Here is a 27,095-nt window from a genome sequence, read left to right on the forward strand (position 1 = left end):
TGGGCTCCAATTCCAGACCAAGTAATAGGCACCTCTAGGGCTGGTGCTGTGGAACCTTCACTTCTAACAAGATCTCTAGCTGATGTGGAAACCACTGCTCTAACTCACTATATTACTAATTCAGGAGGCTCAATTAAGAAGCCAATAAATCAATGTCTAAATCAAGGGGAAGGGGGAGGGTATTCCAGACAGGGCACTATGGGTATCATAACTCCTACCTGAAAGAAACCCACTCTATATGTAACTCAATGTGCATGTTTCTTATCAGAACAAGTTAACTCTTTGTCACATCTAAAACAAATTAACTCCCTTCCACAGTGAGTTCACTGGAAACCACCCCATGTGCAGGAAACCCTCCACTGGAGCAGCACTGCTTGTGGGGCCACTGGCCACACTGCATCCAAATGTATCAGAGGAGCTGGGGGTGGGGGAGCAAGAGACACAACACAGGGGCTGCTCTTGGGCGGAACGGTCCTGTTAGCTGACAGACCCAATGATGCTCACTCTCCTCGAGTTATTACAGGAATGATACAAGGTCTGTCACCATGTGGTTGTGTCATGACCACAAGACAAAGCTTACTAGAAAATCTCTACTTGATACAGATGGCCGACACATGAAAAGATGCTCAACATCACTAATTATCAGAGAAATGCAAATCAAAACCACAATGAGGTATCACCTCACACCGGTCAGAATGGCCATCATCAAAAAAAATCTATAAACAATAAATGCTGGAGATATAAATGCTGGAGAGGTTGTAGAGAAAAGGGAACCCTCTTGCACTGTTGGTGGGAATGTAAATTGATAGAGCCACTACGGAGAACAGTATGGAGGTTCCTTAAAAAACTAAAAATAGCACTACCATATGACCTAGCAATCCCACTACTGGGCATATACCCTGAGAAAACCATAATTAAAAAGGATACATGTATCCCAAAGTTCACTGCAGCACTATTTACAATAGCCATGACATGGAAGCAACCTAAATGTCCATCAGCAGATGAATGGATAAAGAAGATGTGGTACATATATACAATGGAATATTACTCACCCATAAAAAGGAACGAAATTAGGTCATTTACAGTGATGTGGATGAACCTAGAGTCTGTCATACAGAGTGAAGTAAGAAAGAGAAAAAAATATACCGTTTATTAACACATACATATGGAATCTAGAAAAATGGTACTGATGAACCTATTTGCAGGGCAGGAAAAGAGACGCGGACATTGAGAACGGACTTGTGGACACAGAGGGTGGGACGAATTGAGAGAGTAGCACTGACATATATACACTACCATGTGTAAAATAGCTAGTGGGAACCTGCTGTATAGCACAGGGAGCTCAGCTCGGTGCTCTGTGATGACCTAGAGGGGTGGGATGGGCGGTGGGGGGTGGGAAGGAGGCTCAACAGGGAGGGGATATAGCTTATTCACTTTGTTCTACAGCAGAAACACAACACTGTAAAGCAATTATACTCCAATAAAAATAAAAAATCTCTGCCTGATCTAGGTTCTTCCTCTCCCTCCAGTACTTGAACCATCTGTTCAATGAGCAACATTCTAAGGGCCGATAATTGATCCCTTTTCCTCAAATAGTTTTTGCTGTAGCTCATCCTTCATGGAATCCCTGCAAGACCTCTCTTCAGTGTCTGACTTCTCCAGGTTGCTTTCCCAATTTCTGTTCTTTTGTCAGCTATTCACTTTGCACACCCTGTGCTCTTTAGTTACCTTCGCTGCATTAAGAGCTGCAGCTGTGCCAGTCCATGCTGAGATACTCTGATAAACGCACAAGAACCTGTCCCCTGAATCACCACAAAACTGCTTATGAAGCCAGTACAGCAGCCACTAGGACTCTCTGAATTACCTTTTTTTTTTTAAAGTCCTGACACATCAGGATCATTTTTAAAAAATTAATTAATTTGGTTTTGGTTGTGTTGGGTCTTCATTGCTGTGCGCAGGCTTTCTTTAGTTGCAGCGAGCGGGGGCTTCTCTTCGTTGTGGTGCACGGGCTTCTAACTGTGGTGGCTTCTCTTGTTGCAGAGCACGGGCTCTAGCCGCGCAGACTTCAGTAGTTGTAGCACACGGACTCTAGAGCGCAGGTTCAGTAGTTGTGGCACATGGGCTTAGTTGCTCCGCGGCATGTGGGATCTTTCTGGACCAGGGATGGAACCCGTGTCCCCTGTGTTAGCAGGCGGATTCGTAACCACTGTGCCACCAGGGAAGCCCTGAATTACCTTTTAATATTGGATTACTCTTGCTAAATGCTGAGTCACTGGGGTTTCCAGGCTACAAGGTCACAGTATTAGGTTTTTTTCACAGACCATGACCACGTGTGTTGTGTTGTTCAAGCTGAATTGATGGTGTGCCCACAAAGGCTGCCTGAACAAAGTGCTGCATGAATGTCCGTGCCGACAAACGAGGCAATCTGTGCACCGTCGGAGTTGTTCCAAGGGCTTAACCAGCAACTGGCCTGGAACAGCAGCTTACGCTCTTATCAGTAACTATGTTACTTCAAACTGGAAAAATGCAGGGCATCTCCCAGGGTGTGAAAGTTTAACCTGCTGCCAAAGCAAACACACACACAAAAAAAACTACAAAATGAACACACAGTCCTTATATTCTCAAAAAGAAAAAAACCCACATTTATTTAGTTTAACATTTACCCAGATCTAAAGAAAAAGATGTCAAAAGATAACCTAGGACATATACATACGCACGCACCCCCTGACCCAGATAACCTAAAAGAAAAAAATAAGGGCAAAGTTCTGTCCAACAGATAAATTTATCTTCGCTTCTGGAAGATGTTTCCACGCCCCATTCCACGTCCTCTCCCTCTTGCGGCCACTGAAAGAAAGGTGGGGAAGAAAAAGGACAAGGCCAGGTCAGTAAGGACTCATATCACAGAGCAGCCAGAGCCCCAGGACATGGCCCAGGAAGGGGCCTGAAAGGCCACCCAGTCCAGCACCACGCTCACCCCGTCACATTTCACGGGGGAGACAGAGACCCTGGGCAGGGCAGGTGCCTGGCATCAGAGCTGGAGAGGCCCTGGACTCCTGCCTTCCAGCCCAGCACTGTTCCCCACCAGAGGCAAGGCCTTGTGGCAAAGGTGGTTTGGGGACCCAGTCTGGGAACCATAGAAAAGATGACTTCTCAGAGCTGGCCCAGGGTGAGCTAATAAAACACGACAGATGCATTTAATTCACACTTAAAATTCTGAAACAAACAGATGTTAAATGTTAATATCTATTAAATCTGGGTGAGGGGTTTTATTATTCTTCAAGCTATTCTGCAGGTGTGAAATATTTTGGAATGTGGGGGAAAAAACCAAAACCACTCCCCACATAAAGATTGCTGTTCTCTGTGACCCAAAGGTTCTAGAAAACCAGTGGCTTTGAAGAACAGGTGAAAATATCCTGATGGCTACTAACTGGAGCCTCACCCCTCTCCTCTTACAGATCCTGGGGCTGGCACAGGCACAGTGGCTCAGGCAGAGGTCAGCAGGCCGAGGCAGACTCACTGCCAAGCGCCTTCTAGTGCACGACCACTGGGCTCCTCCCTTTGCTAGAGAAGATGGTATCGTTACACAGTGACAACGAGGGCAGCCTTCCTTGAGGAAGCAGAGAGAACAGCAGCTGTAGCACAAAGCTGGAACTTCTGACAATCGTTCCTTCTCCAGGACAAAGGTCCAGAGCTTTGGTCCCATCTCCCCACAACTATCTCTCTTCCAGGAAGGGCAAGGAGATTCTCTGATCAGTTTTTCTGGAGGGCATTTTAAAGGGTTACTCTACTGTGTCTTTAAACTCAACATATGTACTGCAGCTAAAGATACTGACAGAGACGCCAGTGACTTTCCTGCACTGTAAAGCCTTTTACCAATAAATACTAAGACGGTTCCTAGCGACTGCATTTGCTTTCTTAGCTAATCAACATGGCAGAACTTTTCAGGACCCACATACAAAACTCTGGTTGGGCTAACCAAGAAAAGAGGTCAGACCAAGTCACTGGGAAAAGGCTAGTCCCACTTTTGGAAAGTGGTAAAGGAAGGACTTATTTTCAAATGTAAGAAGTTTTGAAAATTAAGTCAGCCCCCTTTAATGGGTAAAGATGGCTCAAATCTGCTTACTTCTTATCTGAAAGTGGATGCCCCCCCCATTTCCCTTATTTATGTTGCGTATCAGTAGACATCCCCAGCCTCAAGAGGAACTATTATCCCATTGCTTTAGGAGTCAGCTAATCAATACCACAGTGCCTCTACTCAGCACACTAGACCAGGGCAAGCTTCCCCCAGACACCCCAGAATTTCTGAAAACAAAGGGCCTCCTAGAGAGTCATTATAGGAGACTTATCTACTCTTTCATTTAAGTCCCCATCTTCTTTCTAAGGAGCCACTTTGGATTTTGCATAACTCCTGTGAATGGGATCAGGTGAGGCAGACAGAGAAGGCAGGGTACTTGGATCCCCCAAGACTGAAGGGAAAAGGGGTGGCATTGGGTATGGAGATGGCTCAGGTCAGGTCCACCCCCATGCCCCAGCAATAACAGGGCATTTCTAAAAGGTACACGACACACCCACATGTCACAACCAGTGCACGAGGAGCACCTACCTTGGGCCTTCAGAATAGCAGCCTTTCCCCGACCGGCCCCCGAGCCTTGGTTTTTATTTTTCATGCTCTTTAACATGGGTGCGTTTTTCAGCATGTCAGGCAAAATCAGAAAGCGGATCTTGCTGCCACGGATGTACACCTGCTCCAGCTGTGCCACTCGGCCATCTCTGTATGTGACTGTGATGTTGGACATCTGGAAGGGAACCACCGGCTCATGAGTAAAGGCCAACAGCACCAGTGGAGAGCAGGGTATGTGAGACAAGCCTTGGCAAGGAGGGGAGTCCAGAAATGCAGAAACTCACATCACTAAATAAAGCTGGGGGAACTCCAGAGGGCCTACTGTGTGCGCCAGGGTCTGTGCTCAGCACTTCACAGAGATGGCCCTAACAGTATGAGATTTCCCATTTTTAAAGATAAAAAAACTAAGGCACTTGTCCAAGATCCAACAGCCAGAAGGCAGGGACTCCTGATTCAAACGCCTGGACTGGCCCCCAGAGCCCCAACTCTGCCATCCTTGCTCTCCCACCAGCACGTGATAAACTAACTGAAATGGCTTAGAATTGCTTGTCCAAACCCTGTGTCCCCTCCCGCATCTGCCCAGCACACAGACTGCAAAGGCGCCATGAGGGTTACGAGCGTGCACCAGATGCAGTCCCTGACCTCCCAGGGGACACACTCGAGTAGGTGAGACAGAGCCCCTCTGGCTTGGGTGACAGGGACTGAGAAGCGGGGGTGGCAGTGCCTGCACGAATGGCCCAGAATACAGGACAGGTGTGAGGCGAGAGTTCGCACAAAGACCAGACAGGACATGGAGCAGGGGAACTGGGACTGAGGGCAGGGTCGCCACCTCAGAGACTACGGGGCCGTGCAAGTTCGTGGACAGAGGCAGGGCGGACAGGGCTAGGGCGGCACTTCGGACAGATGAATGCGTGAACCGTGGGACAGGGGGTGGGGGATGGAGGGGGGCTTAGAGGAGAATCCAGCCAGGATAGGTCGGGCGTGGGAACGTGACACAAACCTGCCAGTGCCAATCTCAACAGGCACCACGTTTATCAGATAAAACAGCTTATTTTACCAGCCTTCTGCATGGAAAAGGACTACAATTTATTCAGAATGGGTCAAGCCCACATGGGAGAGAGGTGTGCCGGCTCCCCAGTTTCTGACTGCTTGTTGTCACCTCAGCCTGACTTGCTCTTTTCTTCAAGTGTTAACTGGCCCCCGCGGTCTCTGCATGAGCGCCCAGTGGCAGAAAGATCAAACACGCTCTAAGGCTGCCCTGCCGCTGCCAAACCGCCTCCCCTCCAGCACATCCTGGTACATCTCACTCCCTCCTCTGTCACTGCCTCCCCAACCCTCTCTGAGAATCCCTGACAGAGGCTGTTACAGAAGATCAACAACACTTACACTGAGTGCTTTCACAAACGGCACGTATCCACCTGGGCTGAAGCAAGAAAGAGCCCAGCATCACTAGTCCTATTACAGCCTAGGAACCAGGCGGGCCGCTGCTCTCGCGCTCTCTCCACGGCACCAGCAGAGAAATGGCCGTGCCGTGTATCCCTCTGCCGGGTACACAGCTTGTCAACAAGCCCGAGCTGTACTCGCATCATGAGCTAAAGGCAGCAACTTGCGTGAACTCAGTTTAAATGAAAGTCAGGCAGGAACACCCCATCCATTCAACTCTCCCAAACAGCCACAATGAAACACAGATGGCATAAGCCAGGTGCCCAACTGCAATGACACTTTGGGGAGAGAAGATCTTAGTACAGACCGTCTCTGTACTCATTACCCACATGTCTGGGGCCGGGATGGAGTGCCGGGTGGCCAAGGATAGTCGGTCACAGCATCCCAGCTGTGGGGCACACGGTGAGCAGCCAGCAGATGTTCACCCCCTCCCTGTCCCACCATCCTCATTTTCCTGTCTGGAATTTGACAGTCAGAACTGAGGGCTTGATGCTTTCAGAGGCAATGGGATCCAACAGGTTTACTCTAGGCCTCATTTTAGAGACTGTCGCCAAGTTCACAGACTTGGGAGTCAGACACTTGGGTTTAGATCGGCTCCTTCCATGCTTGGTCACCCTGGGCATCTGGAAGCTTGTCCTCAGAGAGGTCCTGTGATGACTCAAGGACCTATTGTGTGTAAAACCCCAGCATAGTACCTGGCACAGAATGTGCATGCAATGAACAGAACCTTCTGACACTATTAAGTACACAGCCGTTTGGAGACAGGTCCTAGTTTGACAAGTTAAACTAAGACTTTAAAATACTTAACAGCACCCAGTAGAATTTAGAATTTGGTTTCTAAATTCTACTCCCAACTTAAAAGAAAGCAAGGCTCCTGAAGAAATGGCTGATTCCAGAGCTGGGTTAGGGAAGGTAAAAGATGAGCCTGTAACAAGCATCTTATACCAGAAGGTAGGGATGTGCTCCCCCCAAATGACCAGGACACACCAAAGGACACAGGAGTCAGCTTGAGAGGCTCCTGCTGGTCAAATCTGGGATAACTGGAACATCAAAATAAACAATGACAACAATGGATTATAACACCCTTAACAAAACATATTGACAGTATGAGCGTATATTGATAGTAAATGAATGGATATATGGAGGGTAAGGGAAGGCACTTCCATATAGCAGACCCAATAAATACAGAAAGAATGATGGAGGAAAAAAAAAATTATTCTTTGCAACCATAATAGTAAAAAGATTCAAGCAAGAATCTTCACGGGAAGCTAAAAGGGGCTGAGGAATGGGACAATAATGAGAAACCGAAGGCTCACAAGGTATTTACTTAAAGAACCTCCCCACAAAATTCTCATTAGTTACAAAAGGAAAAGGAACATACAGTGGAGAGACCACATAACACCTTAACCAAAAGATCAAGGTTAACATTGCAAACAAGGGGCAAACAGGTGTTTAGGCCTGACTGACCCTCTGAGGAGACAAAAATCACACAATAACAGCCCATAAAAGCATAACCCAAATCTAATTAGGAAGAAGCATCAGAGAAACCCCAATCAAGGGACATTCTAACAAAATAACTGGCCTCTAGTCTTCAAAATCATCAATGGTGTGAAAAGCAAACTTGGAGGAACCGTCCCAGACCAAAGAAGCATCAAATGAGTTGACAACTAAACCCAGGAATGAGGCAGAGAGGACTACACGGCCATAAAGGACATACTGTGCACCTGTAGAAACTGGATACACTGCAGGTTAAAGTACTGACTCAATCTTGGAGTTCCTGAATTAATAACCGTACTATGGATACAGTAAGAGGAAACATACACATATATACACAACATATTATGCAATAAAGGAGTATGATGACTGCAATCCACTCTCAAATAGCTCAGAAGAAACATCTAGGTAGATTTTTCCACAGACCATTATGCCACAGCCAAGAAAACAGTTCAAACAGTCCTGTCACCGATGGGGTGATCATGCCAAAGCCCCCAAAGCATCATTTCTGCAGAATCTATTAACTATCACTTTTCCCCCACCAAAACGTCTAGGAATTATGTCACTTTAAAGATAATGACATTTTGGATTTGGTCCTTACTCTCTTTTTAAAAAATAACATTTACTGTGCTTTATGATCACAAGCTTAACACATAATTGTCATTTTAAAGTAAGAAAAATATTTTTTTTAATTTTTCTTTTTCCCCCTCCTCCAGCCCAGCTATTTTTTAAAATTTAATCACATATAATTTCCCACGAAAAAACAACTATTCACTTTGGTCTTCCTCAAAAACTTTTTTTTTTTTTTTAATTTCATTTATTTTTTGGCTGCATTGGGTCTTCGTTGCTGCATGCGGGCTTTCTCTAGTTGCGGTGAGAGGGGGCTACTCCTCGTTGCGGGGCATGGGCTTCTCATTGCGGTGGCTTCTCTTGTTGCGGAGCACGGGCTCTAGGCACACGGGCTCAGTAGTTGTGGCTCGCAGGCTCTAGAGCACAGGCTCAGTAGTTGTGGCACATGGGCTTAGTTGCTCTGCGGCATGTGGGATCTTCCCGGACCAGGGCTTGAACCCGTGTCCCCTGCATTGGCAGGCAGATTCCTAACCACTGCGCCACCAGGGAAGTCCCCCACACCATTTTTATAATAGAAAATGTTATTAAAACCCAACATCAAATGGCAAACACTGAACTCCAGCTGCCCTCTAGCAAAGAACAAGCAGAGAGAGAGCCAAGAGGACACTCTCATCCCCAAAGGGCAGACTTACTGGGACTAGGAAGAAAGGAGAACAGCAGGCACCATTGGCCTCCCAGCCCGGGGACACGTGAGTCAACTGTGCTGGGTGCTCACCACAGCGGGCTCAGCTCCGCCACAGCCTGCTGGGGTCTATCCAATGCGCCAGGTTTCGCTATACCCTGTGAGGCCTCGAATCTTGGCATGGGCAGGGTAACAGGCTGAATTGTACCCACCCCCCAAATTCATATATTGAAGTCTTAGCCCCCACCAACGTGACTATATTTCAAGACTGGATCTTTACAGAGGTAACTGGGCCGTAGTCCAATATGACTTATGTCCTCATAAGAAGAGATTATGATATGGACACACACAGAGGGAAGACCACGTGAAGATAAAGGAAGAAGACAGCCATCTATAAGCCAAGGAGAGAGGTTTGGAATAGATCCTTCCCTCACGGCCCTCAGAAGAAACAACCTTGCAACACCTTGATCTCGAAATTCTAGCCTCCAGAACCCTAAGAATAAATTTCTGTTGTTTAAGCCACCCAGCATGGGACTCTGTTATGGCAGCCCTAGCAGATTAACACAGGTGGAAGGAGGTGGCAGGCCCCCACTATCTGACATGCAACGGCTCATTTATTCTGCACTACAGTCCTGAGGCTGAGGTGCTATTTTTATCCCTGATTTAGAAAGGAGGGAACAGAGGGTGAGGGAGGTCCAAAGCTCACGACAAGTCACACCAGGTGGCAGGCTGCAATGATTCCAGATCCATCACAGGGTCTGTGTGCTTTACTTCACACTGGCTACCATCAGAGAGAACACCAAGGTCACGCGGTCAGACACCTTACCTTCACGTTACAGATGGGAAGTCTGAAGCTTTGCAAACTCAGAAAGTTATCCAAATAAACAGCTGAATAAACACACGAAGATTCCCTATCCTAGTCTTGCATTCTACTCACCAAACTGAAGCACCTTAAAATGGATGAGGATGCCTTCAGTCAGAGGACTGGACCTATGACAGCCACACCTCACGAAGGCAAAGGAGGCCTGGCTCCACCAGACCTGCAGAGAGCCCACCCACCCACCTCTGTGGCGTTAACACCGAGGAGAGAAACCTGCAGTCACCAGATGTCTATTTCCCCAAACACGAGGGAACCCCCAGCTGGTCAACCTGGCAGGAAGAGGTTGCTCAAAGCTACAGAGAAATCACAAATAAACCAATGAACCCTGTGAAACAATGGATACTTAGGACACCTGTCCTGCAACATGACCTTGGGTAAGTCACCTCACCTCTCTGACCTTCAGTTTTCTCACTTAGAAAATATCAACAGGTACCATATGTTGACATTTACAATGTGCAAGGCGCTGAGCTAGTTGCCACACACACACACACACACACACACACACACACACTCATCTGATCTTCAGAACAGCCCTGGGGTGGGGGTGTTACCCCAGTGGCAGTCTTGGGAGTGCACTGCTCGGACTGGGATCCACCACAGCATTCACCCTGAAGCCACTCTCTTGTCAAGCTGCCAGCCAATGACTGACCACAGTGGGGGTATAGCGCCAGGCCACCTGTGCCCCATGCTAGACTCTTCCAATGAGAAACCTTCCTTTGCCTGGCTGAGACTTCCTCAGAGATACACTACCGTCTAAGGCTCTTCCTACTCAACCCTCCTTCCTTTCCCCTCTCCTTTCCCCAGTGTCAGACCAGCACCCCAGACTGAAAGCTCTCCTGCTCCCTCTCCTTTACCCTTTATTGTTAGCTTTCCCAATCAATCTCTTGCAGAACTAATTCTGTTCTCATTTTACAGATGAGAAAACTGAGGTGATTAACATGCCCAAGGTCAATCAGAATTCAAAGCCACATCTGATTCCAAAGTCCAAGCTCTTAAGGAGAAATTATGTTACACACTTTGTAAAGCGATGCCATACAAATCCACGTGACTATTAGCAAAAAGCAACGCTGTGCCACGGGAAGGGCACCACATCAAGAAGTGGCTCCAACATTTATTAACAGAGTGACGTTCAGTAGATGAGTCCTTTAATCTTATTCTTCCTTTTTTTTTTTAAGGTTTATTATTTATTTATTTTATTTATCTCTGGCTGCGTTGGGTCTTAGTTGTGGCATGCGGGATCTTTCGTTGTGGCTTTTCTCTCTCTGGTTGTGGTGCGCGGGTTCCAGAGCACGTGAGCTCTGTAGTTTTCGGCACACGGGCTCTAATTTAGACTTGTGAGCTCAGTAGTTGTAGCGCTCAGGCTTAGTTGCCCCGTGGCACGTGGTATCTTAGTTCCCTGACCAGGGATCGAACCCACGTTCCCTGCATTGTAAGGCGGATTCTTTACGACTGGACCACCAGGGAAGTCCCCTATTCTTCCTATCTTATGGATGATAAAACTATCACCAAACCTGCTTACCTCACAAGGTAGTTGCTATAAATGCAATCAAACGAGATGCCTCCCCCAAGAAAAATGGCAAATAAACACAATATGTGAGCGGAAGATTCTGCTAACTGCAAAGCACTATGCAAACATATGGGGGTAATGAACAGTGGTCCCGAACCCGATGGTTCTCTTGAAGGTAGTGTCACTTTTCTTAAACAGGTCCCCAAAATATGGGAGAAAATGATTATGGGATTGGGAGACACAAAGAACAAAGTTAAATATTCCAAACTTCCAAATGGCTCTTATTTATACTCACATCCCCAGTACCTGTAGCAGTGCCTGGCACACATTAGGCACTTGGTAAATAACTGCTGAATGAGAACTTCAAAAAGACCCCCAACCACCATCTTTCTGTCCTCCAAGGCACAGGCTCAAGCTTCCCCCACAGCCTCAAGTGCAAAGCAGGATACCTGGCAGTTCATGTTGTCCTCTGCTTCAATGAGCTTCCCTCGATACACCTCACCAGTGTTTGTCTCACATGTCACGATGTGACCCTCAGCCTCATGTAGGACTTTAATCGGTACGCCAATAGACATCTCGGCAAGAAGAGAGTTCTACAGTGAGAAAGACAACAGTTAGTTCACCTTTCAGAGCCCAAGAAAGCATGTGGCAAACACCACGCCCTCAAGGCCTGAAACTACACAAAACTTGGCAAAGATGCCAAAGGTGCATTTGTTATTTTTTTTTTTTTTACAGAAAAAAGTAGCTTAACTCCTAGCTTGAAGGACCTATCTGGCAAACACATGCAAGATGTGGGTGGGGAGGAATAGGGGGGCTAGAGGGAAAGCTAATGGGAATGAAAAGTGCCTCCCATCTCCCTCCCACTGTAGATCGCTTACTTTTCATCAAATAACTATGTGTTCCCCAATACTGTGTGTTGGAGAAGAGAAGGTTGGAATGCATGTATATTTGTCAACCCTCAGTTGTGGGTAACATCTCTTGGAGAACCTATGACACAGACCTGAGCTGTCCAAGGCAGTAGCCACTGTCTGCATGCAGCTACTGAAATTAAACTCAATTAAAATGAAATAAAATTAAAATAGAAAATTCAGTCCCTCAGTCACATTAGCCACGTTTCAAGAGCCCAATGCAGTGGGCACTAAGCAGTGCAGATACAGACCAAAAGATCCAGGCAAATCTAGAAGAGGCTGTGCATTTAATTCAACCCATTAAGTGCTCTCTGACCCTCCACTTACTTCACCATCAAGGCTAAAGAGAAAATAGCAAAGTGTTCACAAAGTAACAATGTGCTACAAGCAGGAAATGCTTATCTTGGAGGAAAAACATAATCAGGGCAAGAGACTGACTTGACCTAATTAAAAAGGAAAAGCAGTGGACTTTTTCTGTCCCAAGATGGGCACATCTTGTGTGGTCAAGAGAGGAAAAGGAACAGGAGAGGTTGGGAAAGACTTAGGAGTGTGGATTTTATGCTGAACGCAGTGGGTGATCCACGGCAGTATAGGAATTATCCGATGGAAAGGCATCCGCACTTACAAGATGAATCGAACACGATTTAGAAGCAGGGAAACTTGATAAAAACTTGTGTAACAGTGTAGAAAGCATGAGGGGACCAGTGTCTGAAAGGGGGATGGAGGCAGAGATGCAAAGGGCTTTGAAAAGGATCACCCAGGTAGGATTTGGGGGAAGGAGGCAATCAGCCAAAAATGATCTCAAGACCATTACCTGGATCATTCAAAAAACACTGGCCTGGAGAGGTATAGAAACTGAAGAGCATGTACTTTGGGGAAAAGCTAACGAACTCACTCCCAGGCGCTAGTGAGGCGACGCTCATGTTTGTGTGGCCGAGCTTCCCGCTCTTCTCCCTCCCCGAGCACCGCAAAGCTTCCCGGCAGCGAGTCCTCCTCCAGCCCCCGGCCCCTCGCGGGTACCTCGGCCTACCCTCGCCCGCCCCCGGCCTCTCCTCACCGGTTCCGGTCTCCTCTTCCTTTCTGGTGCAGAGGTGTCTCTTGCGACTGCGAAGGCGTGAAGCGAGTGAATGGCGGGTCCCACGCTCCCAGAATACCACGCGTTCCCAAGATGCCTCGCGCAGGGCCCGCCCCCTTCCTTTTCCTAGTGGCGGGCGCGGTGTCGCCTCCGCTTCCTCCTCACCCCGCCGGCTGGGAAACTTGGGCTCTGGTATAATAGTTCCGGGCCCGGAAGAGAGGGCTGATGACCGGACCCAGGTGCCGCCGGAAACATCGACCCTCGGGCCGGCAAGGGCAGAGGGGGGTCGCGTTTCCAAGCACCCCACACCAGCGACGGGCTGGACAGCAAGGCCGGCATTGGGGGCGACAGGCGGTGGGGCCGAGGGTCAAGACCTGCCCTCACAATCTAACCTTGAGAACCCGGCAGCGCCAGGTAAGGGGCGCCCTGAGCGAGGCGAGTATCCCACCATACGGAAAGGGAAACAGGGACGGAGTGGAGCGGGGGCGGCCCGTGACCGTTCCTCCAGGGGGTCGGAGTGGGGCTTGGTCTCCCGGAGCCCCGCGCTCTGCCTCAGCCCGAGGCTGGCGGAGGAGCTGGCCGGGCAGAGGCGGAGCTTGCCCGGGGAAGAGCCTCTGGGGAGTCCGCGTTCGCTGAACGCCCGGGCCTGGGCGGAGCTTCCGGGGAGCCGGGCGGGGAAGGGGTGCGAGGCCCGGGAGGCCAGGGGCGGGGCTCCCGGGAGCCGGGACCGCTAGCGACCAGACGCGCTGAGTTCCCGAGCCCGGGGGCCTGGAGGCGAAGGAGTCGGGGCGGGGCGGGCCGCGGCCTGGAAGGGCCAGGGCGGGGCTTGGGGCGGCCCAGCCGCTGCTACCCCTTCACCCCAGCGCGCTGGTGCTGGCGGTGGCTGCCCAGGAGCCCGGCGCGCACAGGTCCCGCTCCAGCCCCAGTCAAAGCCGAAGCTGCAGCCGGCTCCGGGCCGGGGCCATGGGAGCCCCCCGCCGCCCGCGTCATGAGGACGGAGGCGGAGGTAGCGGGGCCGCCGCTCGAACCCGGTCAGTGCTCCTCGAGGGCTCAGCTCTCACCCCGGGGAACAGGGGGGACCCCGCCCTAGCGCGGGGCAGGGTACGGCCGCGCGACCTTGGGCCGACGGCCGCCGCGTCCCGGGCTGTAGAGCTTTGAGCGAAACCTGGCCAGGTGTGCACTCCGCCTTGGCCACCCCACCGCCAGCCTGGGTTAGTTGGGGTTTCCTGATACTCCCTGGGCTGGGACCCCAGGCAGCTCTGATTGCGGTCATGGTGGGAGGGTCCCCGTTGAGAGGCAGGAGCAGCATCTTCCCCAGAAGCGAAAAGTCCTCCTGGGGCTTGGAAGATCCTGTCCCCTCGGGTAGTTAAGGCCTAGAAGGGCTGGGAACTGGCTGGGAGTACAGAGCAATGGGGGAGGGCCTTCCCCTGGCCTTCCAGATTCAGCGTTTTGTCTTGCTATAGTTCTTCACTCTCTAGTTCCTCTGCCCCAGGTGGCCTGAGTTCCTTTGGGGCGGAAACACAGACTGACCCGTTCAGTGCCGCGGGCCTCAATTTGCTTTTCTAAGTGGGGGAGGGGGAAAGCAGTGATTCCTGCTCTGCTTAAGGCACAGGGTTGATGAGAAAGAGAAAGGGCTAGTAAACTCTAAAGTGAAGTGCCAACACACTGAAGAGGTCAGGAGCACAGGAGACCCCAACCCTAAGGCATTAGTGGGACACTGTGATTGCAGCAAGGAGTAGGGCCCGGGGCCACCCTGGGATTTGCCTGCCTACTCCTCCAATTACCTAACTCTGTGATCTTGGATCAGACACTTGCCTTTCCTGAGCCCCTGTGGAGTAGTGACTCAAGTTTACAGGGAGCTTTCTGTGGGCAGGCACTATGCTAAGTTGTTTACCTGCAGAGCCTCGTTAATGCTCATAATGACAAAGTCGGTTACCAATGTTATTTGCACTTTTGCAGATGAGCAGACTGAGGCCGAGAGGGGTTAAGTATTCAGGGCCAGTGAGCTGTCTTCCTTCCTTGGCGACAGCTGCCAACTGAAGCCAGGCCAGCACCTTCCAGGCAGACCCTAGCTCTCAGGTAGGACAGTCCCTTGGCTCCAGGCATCAACATCTGGCAGCAGCTTTGGGCTTGGAAGGCCTCGCCTACTCTTATCACCCCCCACAGGAGTATCTCTGGGTCCCTGTTGGCTGACCTGCTTGTGCCAGGATTCGGGATGGCCATGTGGGGACGTTTAGCCACATTGGGGGTGGGGTAAGGATAAAAGAGTTAGAGATCAGGGCAAGAAGAGAAGGGGCAGCAGAGTTCCCGAGGGCCCTAGAGAGCCGCCAACCTCTGCGACGTTTACAGCTGGGCATAGGGGAGGCACAGGAAGAGTCAAAGCCTGGCCAAAGATGGCCCAGCTAGCTAGTGTCAGAGCCCAGGCCACAGAGCAAGGAGGGAGCTGTGAACAGAGGGCCACAGTCTGGAAGCCTGGGGGAAAGGGGAGTATTGTGGTGACACGTAGGCCTGGGTATCTCGAGGGATAAGGCCTTTTTGGGAAAAAAACGCCTTCCATTCGCGATTCAAGCATGTCTGTGTGCCTGCTGTGGTCTGAGGGTTGGGAGGAGGCAAAGGTTGTCTGCCTGCCACTAAGGAATTCCCAGTCTGTCCAGTGGGGAAGTTACACACCACCTCCAATCCTCCATATAGAGGGCCTCAGGGAGGGAAAGAGACCAGAACATTTGGATGGGAGACCACCTTTCAGACTAAGGGATATGGAAGAGCAAAGGCTGGGGAGTAAACAGCCCATGTAGAGAAAAACAAAAAGGCAGTTTAAAGCCACAGTGAGGGGTTCTTGAAGAGGGAGGCACCCCCCACAAGGGGACAGCACACTGCATAGGCTTCTCCCTCCACTCAGCCCGTTGGGGGATTACTTTAGGATGTGAACACCTGGAGGGCAGGGCTTGGTCTCAGTTACCTGTAATGTCCCCAGAGCCTGGCACACAGTGGTGCTTAATAAGTTTGTTTTTTTTTCCAGCAAAGGTTTGAGTTACTACTAAGCATCAGACACTAGGCACTGGGAATAACAGTGAACAAGATTAACACATTCTCTGCCCTTAGGAAGCTTAAAGCCTAGTGGGGAGACAGGATAGCTTTATTTTATTTTTCTTGTTTTTGTTACTTTTGCTAAGTACTGTGAAGGAAACAAGGAAGTACTGTGAAGAAGAGCCCCTTCTCCCAAAGGTACAGTCAGAAAACACCTCTCATGGGAGGAGACTTTGAGCTGGGACCTGAATGACAAAAAGGGGAAGACTTGAGTACTGAGGGTAAGAGAGTTCCAGAGCTGCACATATAAAGGTCCTGGGGTGAGGGCCAAGGTGAAGCGAGTGGGGCGGGCCCTACAGGCCTTAGTAAGAGATAAGAACGTTATTCTAAGAGCAATGGGAGACTGTGGAAGGGATCCCTCCAGCTGCTGTGTACAGAAACAGGAGAGGGGCTGGGGGTAGAAATTGGGGCAGAGGACAGGCAGAAGTCAGGCAGGATGGAGCCCTGGGGGCTGAATCCATGACAATGGGTGGAGGGGAATATCAGAAGGCCTCTAGTCATGGCCTGGGTTCCTTTTAGAGCCTCCTGGGGTCGGGGAAGGAGGGAGCAAAGCCTGAGCCTGCCTGGTCTCAGTGTGCCAGACCCCAGCTAGATGGAGGTCAGGGCTCACGGCAGCGCCTGTGAAGGGCTTCGCACACATTCTTGCCCCAAGTGCCCACAGCACCCTGCAGGCTGGCGTCTGTGAGAAAGGAGCAGGCACCGAGAGGCCGTGTCACTCAGCCAGCTGGTGACCTGCACTCACCCGTGCCATCCTGCCTTCCAAGGGCCCCGCAGGTGAGGCATAGGAGGAGAGAGGACAGTACAGTGCAGCAAAGGAGCAGTCACGGGTCCCTGCCTCCTGGGAATCCGTGACAGCCCAGCAGGGCACAGATGAGCTCGATGCGAGGGTCTCCTCCTGTGAGCCAAAGCATGAACTCTGGCCCGGCAGAGTGCAGATTAGGGAAGGGGCACAGCCAGCCTGGGATCAGGGAAGGCCCCAGAAGTGCTGGCATCTGAGCCAGGCCTTGAGAGCCGGGGAGTGTTTAGACATGGGGAGTAGGAGTAGGAGCTTGGGACCCACTCCAGGCAAGAGGCTGCCCGGACAAGACCAGCAGGTTGAAAGGCCAGGACAGACTCCAGGATTCATGGGCGGCCCTCCTGGTTGGTGCACGCGGGGGAGGCCAGGGCAGCTCTGCACAGACCAGTAGTGGGTTCAGGAGAGTCCCCCGGAGACCCCTGAGGCAGGGGAACCACATGGGCTGAAAGGGCGTCCTAAGTGAACAGAGTGCTCCCAGCCGGAGAGAAATCCTTCCAGTTCTTTAGACTCTAAGCTCTGTCCAGATTCACAGGATCCCAGGGCAGGCGGGTCCTGCAGGCCACGTGCCAACTTGCCCGCCGCAGCCCTGCCTGGCGCCCCCTGGCTCTCCTCTCTAAGGCGCACCCCCCGGCTTCCCCTATCCTGGCCCCTTGTTTTTCTCTTATGCTGCTTGTTTTTGCTGTCCACCAGGGCAGGGACCTGTCTGTGTCACTCACAACCATCTCTGGTTCACATGCCAGGCACTTATAGGCTCTTGAGAATTATTTGTTGATTGAACAACTGAATCAGACCAAAGTCCCTACTTTAGAGATGGCCAGACTCAGTCCAGCATGAGGGAGTCAGTGGCCTAGCCCACAGCCGGCCAGTGACAGAGCCGGGGCTGGAATGCCGGAATGCCTAGGTCGGGCCCTTTCTGCTCCGCCCAGGGTAGCGTTCCACATGCAGACATGTGACAGTCCCCTCCTAGTAGCCCTGGGGGCTGTGCAGTCAGGGGCCTCAGGAATTCAGACATGAATATCTGCTGAGTGCCTCCCGGCTGCCGCCCTGTCCCTGCCTCCTCGGAGCACCCACCACAGAGAGGGCTCTGGAGAGGGGCCTTTGGGGCTGGGAATGCACGGAGTGGGGGGCCAGGCACGACAGGGGTCGTCATGGAGAAGTGACATCCGTGGACAGGAGTTAGCTGGTGAGGATGTGGGGAGGCGAGGAAGCAGAGGGTGCCGGGGCAGCAGCCATGAAGGCCTTGCCCTGGGAGGTATGGGAGCCAGCCCACTGGAGGGTTTTGTGTAGGGCTGGCCTGCTCTGACTGGCATTTTGGGGAGATCACTGCCGTGGTGAGGAGAATGGATTGAGGGGCCTTTTGTAAGGCTGTGGACTGGTCCCTGAACGGCCCCTGCAGGATCTGGGCAGCAGCTGATTATGGTGGGAGTGGCAGTGGTGGGCCCTACACCAGGGTCTGTGACCTCCGTGTGTTTCCATGCAGGGGACTTTGTGCAGCTGCCCGTGCCCATTATCCAGCAGCTGTACCACTGGGACTGCGGCCTGGCCTGCTCCAGGATGGTGCTGCGGTGAGTGGGCAGGCCTTAGCCCTCCCAGTCCACAGCACCTGCTCTTGCGGGGGGGCACACAGGGAGAGACCTGGGTGGGATTCATCGTCCATGTGGCTCTCCTCTGTTGGGGCTTGTGGGAGGCCCAGCTTCCATCCAGGCTCCATCCCACCTGAAAAAGCAAGCAACGGTGGACCAGGCCTTCCAGGTCTGCGTCCTGAGAATGCCAGGGGCTCTGGAATGGCCAGGAAGTCCCAGGTGCCCAGGCCTGGCCCACAGAGTGACCCCATGATTGAGATGCGGTGTCCTCCCCACTCCTGGCCTTGGACTCTTGGGAGACTGAGTCACTAGGGAGCTGACCGCTGAGCTGAGGCTGCGTGAATATCACAAGAACCTTGACCACTGGGGCACGGAGGGACCATAGCCATCTCCTTGTCAGAGTTTTCAGGCAGCAGCCTAGAACCCCAGGGCAGCCTCTCCCTTACCCATTTTACCTCCTGGAATTCCAGGCAAGATAGGGTTCAAGAAAAGGATTCTGTGCCTAAAACTTAGAAAACCACTGATGTGGTCCAAGCACTTAGATGGTCCTAGAGATGAAGCTGGCGAGGCCAGAGAGGATGGCAAGACTTGGCCAAAGTCACAGCCAGCAAGAGAGGTCAGACGCAGAATCCAGGCCCTGGACTCCGTGGCCGGCGCAGTGCCCCCAGCAGCCTCGGGTTGTGCCTGGCAGTGTGTGGGCAGGACGTAGGCGTTATGACAAGAGACAGAGCCTTCCGGGGGCACAGGAGCTCAGACAGTGGCTGGCAGGCCCTCGGGTAGAGGGTGACCCGGGCCAGCTTCCCTGACCTCAGCAGCCCATCTGCCCACAGCTACCTGGGCCAGCTGGACGACAGTGAGTTCGAAAGTGCCCTGCAGGAGCTGCGACTGACCAGGAGCATCTGGACCATCGACCTGGCCTACCTGATGCGCCACTTTGGCGTGAGGCATCGCTTCTGCACCCAGACCCTGGGCGTGGACAAGGGCTACAAGAACCAGGTGAGCGCCGGCCACTGGCCTTCACCAGGTGTGGTGATCAGAAGAGGGTGTGGTCCAGACCTGGACACCCAGGTGAGCACATGGTGTGCAGAGACCGGGGAACCGAGGCAGACGCGCTATGGGCAGGACTTGTGAGCTGTCGGACCAGATCACCTTGGGTCCAGCTGCTCAGAGGACCCCAGTGGCGAGCCGGGTCCCTCCTGACACCCCCACCACAGACACCCACCACCTGCCTTCAACAGCACCTGACGATGCACAGAGGAGCGTCCGGGTGACCTTCCTGTGTCCTTCCCTGTGTCCCAGCATGAGCCGGGCCAGGCCTCAGGGCACACACTGTCCTCCTCCGCCATCATTCGCCGATTTTCTTCCTTCTCATGGGGACAGCTGGCTCCAAGTTGGGTCATTGGTGTTCTGGAAGAAAAACCAATATACTGTCTTTCGTTTCTTTTATTTTTCTTTTTAAAAAGAATGCCAGCATAGCCTTGCCAATACCCCAGTGCATTTTCCCACCCTGCACAGCTGGAGCTGGTGTCACCTGCCTCCCACAGGGTGGCTCACGGCCCACACTCCAAACTTTGGCAGAGCAGAGTCGCTACCGGCCTCGCTGGCAAGAGGGTTGTCGCACGGTGGCCAGTGCCCGTCAACCTAACTCTCCTTTGAACCTTCTAGGCCAGGGGAAGAAGGCTCACGGATCTGGCTTGGTCAGCGTGGCCGTGAGGCAGAGGAAAGGGCCTAAGAGCAGGGTATTTTCTGCCTCCCCCACAGGGGCTCTGGCCCCCTTAAGACCCCTGCACCAAACAGAGATTGTTCCTTGCTAACATATACTGGCTGAGCCAAGTGGTGGCTAGATATCTAGGGGCCTCAGCCAGCCCGTTTGCTCATTTACTCCAGACTCCTGCCCATCAGGGTACACAAGCCCAGGGGCGGCTAACCTTCCTCAGGGTGCCAGCCTGAGCCTGCTGCCCACCCATCTCCTGAGCATCCTCCTCATTCTCTGTGTGGTCCTGCGTTCCCGGCCAGCTGCCCTGCCCGCTCGGGACAGACACAGCTTTCCGCCCAGACATGCTGCCTGTGCTGTCCTCCTGCAGGCTGGGCTCCTCTGCTAACTCCAGAAGGTGCTGTTTACGTCATCCAAGTGGGGTGAGGGCAGTGGCCTCTCCAACTGCCCTTCTCTCTTCAGTCCTTCTACAGGAAGCACTTCGACACAGAGGAGACCCGGGTGAACCAGCTGTTCGCACAAGCCAAGGCGTGCAAGGTGCTGGTGGAGAAGTGGTGAGTCCACCCCACCCCTGCCCTTCCTTGTGCACCTGCTCACCTACAGACTTGCAGGTTAGGGGGAGGCCTCAGGAAAGGCTGGGAAGTCAGGCAGAACTGGGGTTTCCTACCCAGCTGGCCCTGGGCACTGACTGACTTGCCCCCCCCTCCCCAGGCCTTAGTTTTTCCATCCATAAAATAGGGACAAGTGGGGCTACATGACCTACTATACACAAAACTCTGGCCTGGGGTAGATCCTGAGTGGGGGATGGAGGGACAGGTGAGCAAGACAGACTCCAGCCAGCCCTCGGGCTGCTCACAGAATGGTGGCATAGGACAGAACACAGGGACCCTAATAAAGGGGTGACGGCCTGGGGAGCATGCTGGCATGGTGACGGAGGGTGACAGGGACAGTCCAGGGTGACACTGTCTAGGAAGGCCTGGCTGCCAGATCTCCCCACGGGCTGCTTGACCTTATGTGGCTCCCCCTTCTCATCTACACGTGGGGGCAGGACTCAGGAGACCCCGCGAGCGACTTGCGCAGATGCGAGCCATTTCTTTCCCTGGGCTCCCTGTAGGCACTGCGCCCAGGCCTGCTGGCTCAGACCTGGGCTGGGCCCCCAAGACCTCTCTTGGGTCTCCCATTCCCCCCAGATTTCTGTTTTCATTGTAACGTAACCTAGGCACACAAAAGCCCACTGGGAAACAGGGAAAATGTCTCCACACATCCTTGGGCCCCGTCAGCACATGTTGGAGGGAGAGGCAGCCGATGTGTGCTTAGTGGCACTTGACACGTGTTGCCTTGTTGAGTGGAGAGCTGGGGCTGTCCCCGTCCTCCAGGTGAGGAAACTGATGGGAAAAACAGTGTGAGCCACCACGGCCACCCCAACAACTCAGCCGTGCTGTGACTCGAACCTGGGACTTGCACCCCCAGGGTCCCATGGAGTCTGCTCTTTTCCTTCCAGCCCAGCCCCTGCTTTTCCCGGTAGCTGAAATCCCACTCTAGTACATACCATTGGCAACTCAGCCAGCTGTTTCATTTCAAAGACCAAATGGAAAAATGGCATGTTTCCCTGGGCCAAGGCAACAGACCAGATGGTCCTGTGACTCAGCGTGGCTGGAGTTGGGCCAGGCCATGAGGTGCTAATGTGTACTCCTGAGGAGCTTGTAAGGACGGAGGGCCCAGAGTGGGTGAGCGTCCCCCCGTGAAGATAGTGGGGCCCCAGGCATAGAGGACCCTTGCAGCCCTTCTCCCCTCTGGGTCTTACTTGGGCTTGCTTCCTTCTGGGGGCATTGGAGGGGGGCTGTGCCTAAGAGTCTGGAGCAGCTGGCTGAACTGGGGGTTCCCCTCGACGTGCTGCTGACCAATCCTTCCTGGGCAGCCCCTTCTGCCATGAGGAGCCTTAGAGAAAAAGAAAAATAACCCTTTCAGAGAAGCATTTGGTTTTGACACTGGTGAAGGCGTGCTTGGCTCAGATTTTGGGAAGCAAATTAAACCAACAGTTTACATTAATCACGCACCATTTAGGGTAAAAGACCAAGACGGGGGGTGCTTGTACAAAAGAATTCACTAACCAGGTCAAGAGGTGGGGTGCTGCTCCAGTGGCCCTTGATGGGGGTCTGTCTGGAGCTGAACTGTCAACCCTGTGAAGGGCCTGATGGGGCTAGCTTGTCCTGGGCACACTCAGAGCCCTCCAACCCTGGTCCCATGCTTGGCCCCCATCTGAGCCTGGGCCACCATAACAAAGCAGGACATTCCCACCTGCGAGGAGCTCAGGGCAGACACGAGCCATGTCCCCAAGCTTTGTGACACAGGACAGGACGGGGTCCAAGTGGGGGTCCACTTGAGAGACGGGGAATGGGGCCCAGCGGTGCCAGCTGACCCTCCTCCTGCCCACAGCACAGTGAGCGTGCAGGACATCCAGGCCCACCTGGCACAGGGCCACGTGGCCATCGTGCTGGTGAACTCAGGGGTGCTGCACTGCGACCTCTGCTCCAGCCCCGTCAAGTACTGCTGCTTTGCCCCCAGTGGCCACCGCTGCTTTTGCCGCACCCCCGACTACCAGGGCCATTTCATCGTGCTGCGCGGCTACAACCGGGCCACTGGCTGCATCTTCTACAACAACCCGGCCTATGCCGACCGTAAGTGTGGCAGGTGGGAACAGTGGGCAGGGCGGCCCCTGGCCCCTATGACTCCTCCCATTCAACCTGGTGTGGCCAAGACCTACCTCAGTGCCTTCTCCCCAGAGCCCCTGCTCCCCCTGGACTCCCTCATCCTTGCCACCCCTCTGGCCATGCAGGAAACCAGCCACAACTTGGGGCTGTGCCAGCCTCCACACCCCCGTCATCACAGGCCAGCCCTCTCTCCCTCCCACTGCGCCAGCCCCCTGCCACCTCCCGGGGCCCACCCCGCTGTCTCAGCTGCACGGGCCGCAGTTTCCATCTCCCCCAGGCCAGCTCTCCGAGGACAGCCAGCACACTTGTCAGAAAGGAAAGTCTGCCCAGCCCTGGCCCCAGCCCTGGCTCCAGAACCCCCCAGGGCTCCCATGGCCCTGGGGATGGGGAAGGGCCACCCTGACTCACACAGACTTGTCCCGTGCGACCTCGCGCGTGTTTCTTCCCCTCTCTGGGCCTCACTTTCTCCATCTGCTGAACTGGGGAAAGGTCAGAGAACAAGCTCACAAAGGCTGCAGTAGGCAAGGAGGGCTTCCTGAGCAGTGAGGGGCAGCCAGGCATGTGGGATGTGGCTTCCCTGGGCACTAGTCAGGAAGGTGCTCGCCTCACCTGCTGACCCTGCTCTGCCCCTCCTGCCCCTCCTGCCCCAGCAGGAATGTGCAGCACCAGCATCAGTAACTTCGAGGAGGCCAGAACCAGCTACGGCACGGATGAGGACATCCTCTTTGTCTACTTGGACAGCTGACAGCAGGAGCCTGGTGTGCCCAGGCCCTTGGACCCCACCCTGCCCTGCCCCAGCTGGGCCCACTCAGGAGGCCCTGGCCCAGGCCTGGGGCTGCCAGGGCTCAGATGTGGAACTGTGGCTCCGGCTCATGTGACCAAACCCCAGGGAGTTCTAGGAGGCTGAGTCCCACCTGCTTAATCCACCAGCACTGAGCCGTCATGCCACTTACCCTGCACTCCTGCTGGTTGCTGGGTCTTCCCCGGAGCATCTGAGTGGAGCCTCCCCCAGGACCCCGAGGCTGACTCCAGCTGTGCTCAGGGGACATCCACCCCTACAGGTGCCCTTGTTGCCTGTGAGCCAGACCCAGGGCAGAGGGAGAAGCCTGAGCCCGTCTCCCCACAGACCTGGTGACTGAGCCCTGAAGAGAGATGTTGCTTGTCTGTTTGTTTGGAGACTGTGTAGCCGGCCTGGGCCCCGGGGGCTGGGACTGCTCCAGCCTTGCAGGGACCTGGAAGTACTGCAGATCCCCCTGGGCCCTTTGGTGGATGCTGCTGCCCCCTCCCACCTCCCAGTGGGACCAGTTCCTGCAGCTGATTGCAAGGCTTCTGGCCCCTGGGGAGGGCTGGACCTCAGGCAGAAAGGACTCTGAGGCCCCTACGGCCCTCCAGGTACTCCAGCTCCTTGGGGTGGAAACCTGGGCTGCAGGTGGGACCCTGGCTCCTGCTGGCCAGCAGTGCTCACAATGCCTGACCCCGAGGGCCAGGAATAGCTGCCTGGGCCCCAAAGATGCTCACACCCACAAGGCTTCCTGACTAGGCAGGCAGCGGGGCTTGCGTCTGAGGGCGGGGAGCCCCAAGTTTCGCAGGGTTGGTTGCTGGGGCCCCGGGCCTGTGTGGCTGATCAGTGGCTGGGGGTGGGGGTGTACTGTGACCCTCCACCACCCACCCTGGTGTTCACATCAGGACCTTTTGCACAGAACTTTGGGTCTCTTCTGTCTGACAGGAGGGGTGTTGCCTACCCAGGATCACACAGCACGGCACCATAGCATGAACTAGAGCTGTTTTCTTTTTCTTTCTTTTTTTTTTTGAGAGGGGGAGGGTGGTGGTTTTGAGATTTAAGTTTTCACTTTATGGGGATGAGACTCAACCTCAAGTAAGACAATAATAGTGAGATTGTAGGTACTTTGGAACCACTGACACCTCTCTTCACGGGGCAGGTAAGCCAGCCCAAGTTCTCTTTCAAAGGGACCTCTCACTATACGGACAGAATCTGGCCCAGGAGAGTGGTGGAGCTGGGTCTTGAACCCGGGTCTGCACCTGAAAAATAAGGACAATGGATCGTTCCCAAAGGGGCTGGGGACACCCACGCCTCGGGTTGCCTCTGGCTCGTGGGGTAGGGATGCCCCAACAGCCACACTGCTGCGGCACCCTGCATCTCGGGTCTTCCCGGTGCCCAAGGCATGATGTGGGGCAGCTGCTACCCCTCCCTCAGACTGCAGACCATGGCCATGCTCCGCGGCTGCCCCCAGGGAGCCGTGGCTGCTCTGAGGGGCAGGGGTGGGCTTTGCTGACAAGGGCTGTCAGACCACCTAACCACATTGTTCCTCAACAACAGACGGCCTTGACCAAGAGGGAGGCGTTGTTGGCTGGGCAGCCACCCTTGTTTCAGAGACTAGTGCTGCCTGCAGACTGGCCTCGTGTCCATTGCCTTAATGCTGGGTGGTCCAAGATCCCAGGGAGCGCTGTCCCACGCCCAGGAGTACCACACATGGTGGCTTTGGGTTTGGGTGTTCTCAGGAGGGGTCCGGGTAACACTGGTGAGGACAGATGTGTCAAGGGAAACAGAGGAAGTGAAGCTTTCAGGATGGCTGCCTGTGAGTGAGGCTGGCACGGAGAGCAGCCTCCACAAAGAGCGGTCACGGCACCTCTGTCCATCAGAGACACTCAATCCCTGGGCTTGGAGGAGGGCTTCTCAGGGCAAGTGCAGGTTAGAGGTCACCTGTCTGGAAGATTCACAAGAGCTGCCTGCCCCTGGGATGGTGCCACCTGACTGGGGAGGGTCATGGAGGCAGGATGCAAACATTGTGTCGTGTTCCTGCACAAATCATGAAAATGGGGCTGGAGACAGAGCCCAGACAGCAGGAACTCTGCCTACAGCACGTGGCACCACAACCCCCTGGCCACACAAGGTGCCACGCTGGAAAGTTGGCTATGTTCACTCCAGCCACCTGGGGACAAAAGGGATCTTTTACATTACAGAGATTTTATACATATATTTTGTTTGTAATGAGCCATTCTCAGTAAACATCCTCACTGCGAAATGAGTGGTTCTTGTCTTCTCCCTGGGTTCTCAGCACCAGTGCACGGGAACCCGAGCCCTCGACCTGCCACAGCGGGTTTAGCTGGGACTGGAATAGCTTCCTGCTTCTCAGGCTTGCATCCCTTCCAGTGCCTGTGGAGGCACAGACAAGCGGTGCTGGAGGTGGGAGAGCCTCAGAGCTCAGCTCGACCTTGACCGTGGTTCTTGGAGAGGGCCTGGATGACGCATAGCTGTGGGCAGGAGGAGGACCTGGGAGGGCGGGTGAGGAGTGGGGGGACAGTGGGGCTCTCAGGAGGGCATGGGGGGTGCAGAGGGCAGGACTACAGCCCTCCCTGCACTCTGAACCCTTATCTGCTGGCTACTGCACTCCTGGCATTTTGCTTGATAAGAATCTACAGAAAAGGACTTCCCTGGTGGCACAGTGTTTAAGAATCCGCCTGCCAATGCAGGGGACACGGGTTCGATCCCTGGTCCAGGAGGATCCCACATGCCGCAGAGCGACTAAGCCTATGCACCACAACTACTGAGCCCGCGCGCCTAGAGCCCGTGCTCCTCAACAAGAGAAGCCACTGCAATGAGAAGCCCGTGCACCGCAAGAAAGAGTAGCCCTCGCTCGCCGCAACTAGAGAAAGCCCGCATGCAGCAACGAAGACCCAACGCAGCCACGAAGACCCAACGCAGCCATAAATAAATAAATAAATAAAGTTAAAAAAAAAAAAATCTACAGAAAAAGGAAGTGTTTGGAAATCCTGCCTTATCTGGCATCCTCAGACCTGCCCCAGGTCCTACAGAGAGCTGATGGAGCCGGAGCCTGTAGGTCCTGGTCTCCGGCCAGTGTTCTCATGCTGGCTGACTGCTGCTCGGCCCCTCCCCAAGCCCCACATTGTGGAGACAGAGGTCTCTAAACTGGAGAACAGCCCCCTGGACACAGCTTCAGTCAGGGAGCTGACCACCTGAGGTCAGTGTGCCCAGCTAGTGTGC

At 53.5% G+C, this 27,095-nt stretch overlaps 2 protein-coding genes across 5 annotated transcripts; one reads left to right on the forward strand and one right to left on the reverse strand.

Annotated features, from left to right (window-relative positions):
• Positions 1-2,613: 2,613 nt before the first annotated feature.
• On the reverse strand, positions 2,614-13,754 carry SNRPD3 (small nuclear ribonucleoprotein D3 polypeptide). Its single transcript, XM_061168963.1, has 4 exons — positions 13,163-13,754; positions 11,647-11,790; positions 4,604-4,796; positions 2,614-2,844 (listed from the first exon to the last, which is right to left on the reverse strand). Exons 2-4 carry the CDS (start codon positions 11,770-11,772, stop codon positions 2,783-2,785), a joined length of 381 nt encoding a protein of 126 aa, XP_061024946.1. The 5' UTR covers positions 11,773-11,790; positions 13,163-13,754; the 3' UTR covers positions 2,614-2,782.
• Positions 13,755-13,899: 145 nt separating this feature from the next.
• GUCD1 (guanylyl cyclase domain containing 1) lies at positions 13,900-26,115 on the forward strand. Of its 4 annotated transcripts, none has more exons than XM_061168958.1 (7): positions 14,122-14,211; positions 16,354-16,488; positions 18,544-18,628; positions 19,477-19,642; positions 20,823-20,914; positions 22,797-23,038; positions 23,725-26,115. In XM_061168958.1, exons 3-7 carry the CDS (start codon positions 18,618-18,620, stop codon positions 23,814-23,816), a joined length of 603 nt encoding a protein of 200 aa, XP_061024941.1. In that variant the 5' UTR covers positions 14,122-14,211; positions 16,354-16,488; positions 18,544-18,617; the 3' UTR covers positions 23,817-26,115. The 4 variants fall into 4 exon arrangements, with proteins under 4 accessions (XP_061024945.1, XP_061024944.1, XP_061024941.1 ...); XM_061168960.1 differs by lacking the exon at positions 16,354-16,488 and adding an exon at positions 15,140-15,259 and having other exon boundaries at positions 14,144-14,211; XM_061168962.1 differs by lacking the exon at positions 16,354-16,488 and having other exon boundaries at positions 13,900-14,211; positions 22,926-23,038.
• The last annotated feature ends 980 nt before the right edge of the window (positions 26,116-27,095 follow it).

Source organism: Eubalaena glacialis, chromosome 15, assembly GCF_028564815.1.
Source record: "Eubalaena glacialis isolate mEubGla1 chromosome 15, mEubGla1.1.hap2.+ XY, whole genome shotgun sequence".
NCBI classification, from domain to species: Eukaryota; Metazoa; Chordata; class Mammalia; order Artiodactyla; family Balaenidae; genus Eubalaena; species Eubalaena glacialis.